Below are 4178 nucleotides of genomic sequence, written 5' to 3' on the forward strand. Positions count from 1 at the left end.
ATGATCACCCTGCTGCAGGCAGTAGGAAGCATTTCCTCAGTCTCCTTTCCCCCCAGTGATCAGTCTGCTGCAGGCAGGAGGCAGCATTTCCCCAGTCTCATAAGGGATCAGTCTGCTGCAGGCAGGAGGCAGCATTTCCTCAGTCTCCCCACCCAGCAGTGATCAGTCTGCTGCAGGCAGGAGGAAGAATTTCCTCAGTCTCTCCTGTGATTAAACTGTAACATTGCAACTTTGTATCCAGTCGCAAGGTCAGAGGCTGGTCTGTGTCAGACATTTGTAAACACAGCCCTGATATATATTTATCAGAGGCTACGGATTACCAGACTTGATTTGGTGACCCAATTTATAATTTTTTTGTCAGTATATATCACAGATTCGGTTACAGATCATTTCTAGACACAGACAGATGTGAGGTCACACGGGACATAGCAGCGTATTTTGAGACTTACCCTCTCTAATACAATCTCTTCGTATTTGTATAATGCATCGCTGCCATTGACCTACAAAAGAGATACAATCACATTAAGGATTTCGGTCATTACAGACCAGCAAAGTCTCAGAGAACTGCAACAGCATTTACATGAGCAGAAAGCAGACAAGATAGACGTTCATGGACACAGTAACCAGAACCTCCAGAACATTTCACATGACTCACAGAAATGCCGGGCGCACAATACTTGCTCATTTCCTCCTGTGGACATGTCCTCAGTTTGCCTCCGTTAACCATATAAAGTTACAATATATACACAAGATGGCCACACGTATGGGGACCCCCTTCAAATGATGGGGTTCAGGTGTCTCCAGTGAAGGTTCTGGTAATCATACAAAGACATTGTAGACAATTGTGCTCCTCCAGTCTTGTGGTCACAGTTTGGTGAAGACCCTTTTCTGTTCCCCCATGACTGTCCACTGTGTACAAAGCCATCTCCATAAAGACATAAATTCCCCCAGACACCCTCCAATATCTTGTGGAAAGTCTGCCCAGAAGAATGGAGAATAGTATAGCCACAGAGGGAAGCCAACTCCATATTAATAGCCATGGTTTTGGAAATGGGATGTCCAACAAGCTCATATAGGTGTGATGGTCAGGTGTCCATTAACCATGAAGACATTGTAGACAATTGTGTCTTCCAGCCTTGTGGTCACAGTTTGGTGAAGACCCTTTTCTGTTCCACCATGACTGTCCCCTGTGTACAAAGCCAGCTCCATAAAGACATGGGGTGACCAACTTGGTGTTGAGGAACTTGAGTGTCCTTCACAGAGCCCTGACCTCAATCCTACTGAACACTATTGAGATGAAATGGAACGTTGAGTGTGAGCCAGGTCTTCTCATTCAACATTGGCCATATAGTGTGCGGTGACTCTCCAGCTTTAGGCAGGGAGCAGGAAGGATGGGAGGCGTTGGGGTCCTTCAGTATAAGTGTATAAACATGTTAATAGAAGTTTCTTTCATGGAGTTTGGATTATCTGGGTGCGGCTACATACCTCCCCCACAACCACCAAGAAGAACCCCAAATTGAAGAAGTCTCTGAGAAGTACATTGAAGTATTAAAGAGGAGATCCACCAGATGAGGAAGAGTCCGAGGACAAGGACAGAGCGTTGTCACCCTATAACAGGAAGTGTCTGAACAAGGACAGAACACTGTCACCTTATAACAGGAAGTGTCTGAACAAGGACAGAACATTGTCACCCTATAACAGGAAGTGTCTGAACAAGGACAGAGCGATGTCACCTTATAAGAGGAAGTGTCTGAACAAGAACCTCCATATGGCGGGATCACCGGGGTGTATTATCATGAAATTTTCAGATTTAAAACAAATGAAAATGACACAATGAAGCTTCTTTGAGATTTTGCTGATGGACATTTTTAGGGTAAATTTAGTCTTTGTCAGGAATCCTCATTTAACCCCCGAAATCCCTAAACCGGCTCTACATATGGCTCTGCTAATCTCTCCCTGGTAACAATAATCCCTTCTCCTCCATCTATAAACACTCAGCTTGGAAGATAACTGCAATAATCTCTTCACTCCCCGCCCCCCCGTCTGATCCTAATAATATAATCCGTCTGCCAGACACGTCCATAGCCCCCCCCCCCCCAATCATCAACATCCCACTCCGGGTTCTATGGGAAAACCTGAGATCTCCGCACATTGTAACCTGCTGCATGCTGGCCTACCAGTCTTCTATCTAACCTCCGTCCTCCCCTTCAGTCGTCTATCTGACCTCCGTCCTTCCCTTCAGTCTTCTATCTGACCTCAGTCCTCCCCTTCATCTTATATCTGATCTCCGTCCTCCCCTTCAGTCGTCTATCTGACCTCTGTCCTCCCCTTCAGTCGTCTATCTGATCTCAGTCCTCCCCTTCAGTCTTCTCTCTAACCTCCGTCCTCCCATTCAGTCTTCTATCTGACCTCCGTCCTTCCCTTCAGTCTTCTATCTGACCTCCGTCCTTCCCTTCAGTCTTCTATCTGACCTCTGTCCTTCCATTCAGTCTCCTATCTGATCTCCGTCCTTCTCTTCAGTCTTATCTGACCTCCGTCCTTCCTTTCAGTCTTATATCTGACCTCTGTCCTTCCCTTCAATCTTCTATCTGACCTCCGTCCTTCCCTTCAGTCTTCTATCTGACCTCCGTCCTTCCCTTCAGTCTTCTAGCTGACCTCCGTCCTTCCCTTCAGTCTTCTATCTTACCTCCGTCCTTCCCTTCAGTCTCCTATCTGACCTCCGTCCTTCTCTTCAGTCTTATCTGACCTCCGTCCTTCCCTTCAGTCTTCTATCTGACCTCCGTCCTTCCCTTCAGTCTTCTATCTGACCTCCGTCCTTCCCTTCAGTCTTCTATCTGACCTCCGTCCTTCCCTTCAGTCTTCTAGCTGACCTCCGTCCTTCCCTTCAGTCTTCTATCTTACCTCCGTCCTTCCCTTCAGTCTCCTATCTGACCTCCGTCCTTCTCCTCAGTCTTATCTGACCTCCGTCCTTCCCTTCAGTCTTATATCTGACCTCTGTCCTTCCCTTCAGTCTTCTATCTGACCTCTGTCCTTCCTTTCAGTCTCCTATCTGATCTCCGTCCTTCTCTTCAGTCTTATCTGACCTCCGTCCTTCCTTTCAGTCTTATATCTGACCTCTGTCCTTCCCTTCAGTCTTCTATCTGACCTCCGTCCTTCCCTTCAGTCTTCTATCTGACCTCCGTCCTTCCCTTCAGTCTTCTAGCTGACCTCCGTCCTTCCCTTCAGTCTTCTATCTTACCTCCGTCCTTCCCTTCAGTCTCCTATCTGACCTCTATCCTTCCTTTCAGTCTTCTATCTGACCTTCGTCCTTCCTTTCAGTCTTCTATCTGACCTCCGTCCTTCCCTTCACTCTTCTATGTGATCTCCGTTCATTGGACTTCCCTTCAGTCAATCATGGAGGCTCAGCATCACATGTGGGCGTTACCTGGGGTGATTTGTATGCAAATATATCCCATCTAGGACCGCCCACTCCTCCAGGTGACTTCCACCGATCAAGTGTGATGTTTTAAGGAATGGGACCCCTGCTGGCCCCTCCCACCAGCCATGATCTGCCTGCACTGCATAGAGAAGCTCAGGTCTAGAAAGCAATGGGAGTTCTCTTTGCATGTTCCATGAACCTCCGGCCCCGAGCTCTGTACTATATTTGCACAGACAGGACATCCAGATCCGGGAATGGAAACATTATTCTGGAACAGGACTCGGGCCCAGAGGACGTGCGCCGGCGGCTTGTACAAGGATCTCATTAACAGAGCAAATCTTATTAGGTGACCCCAGGAGGAAATAATTATCCCTCATACAACATGGGACTCTTCACTTCTACATGTTCCGGCCCCCAACCCATAATGAGACCCACAGATGTAATAAATACAATATATTTCCCCATCCCCCCCTCCACTGAGCACAGGTAACAAAGCCACCCATTCAGGGGCCCTGCACCGTGTCATCAGTCAGCCCTTAAATACAGGTTGGGGAAATTAGGGCTTGTGTATTTTGGGACGGATATGCGGGGAAGACTCCATGTTCCTGGATAAAGAATTCTTGATTGTTTGATTTGATCTGCAGTTGATCTGTTATTATCGGGACCCGTCATTAAAGGGGAACCTCGCTTTTAATGTAGTTGTCCTTTAAAAGTGACTCAGAAACTAGAAATGCGCATAAAAGAGATACACATGAAGAAT

The 4178-nt window shown here is 47.2% G+C and overlaps 1 protein-coding gene across 1 annotated transcript in view; it reads right to left on the minus strand.

The window, feature by feature from the left end:
* Nucleotides 1-4178, minus strand: part of LOC108800178 (disks large homolog 3-like) — a 33441-nt gene that overhangs the window by 2222 nt on the left and 27041 nt on the right. Inside the window, exon 3 of the mRNA XM_018572133.1 lies at nucleotides 450-500. Coding sequence (XP_018427635.1) covers nucleotides 450-500 — 51 coding nt within the window. The remainder of the gene's footprint in view (nucleotides 1-449; nucleotides 501-4178) is intronic.

This window comes from Nanorana parkeri, unplaced genomic scaffold (genome assembly GCF_000935625.1).
Source record: "Nanorana parkeri isolate BGI_ZX_2015 unplaced genomic scaffold, ASM93562v1 scaffold1946, whole genome shotgun sequence".
Lineage (NCBI taxonomy): Eukaryota > Metazoa > Chordata > Amphibia > Anura > Dicroglossidae > Nanorana > Nanorana parkeri.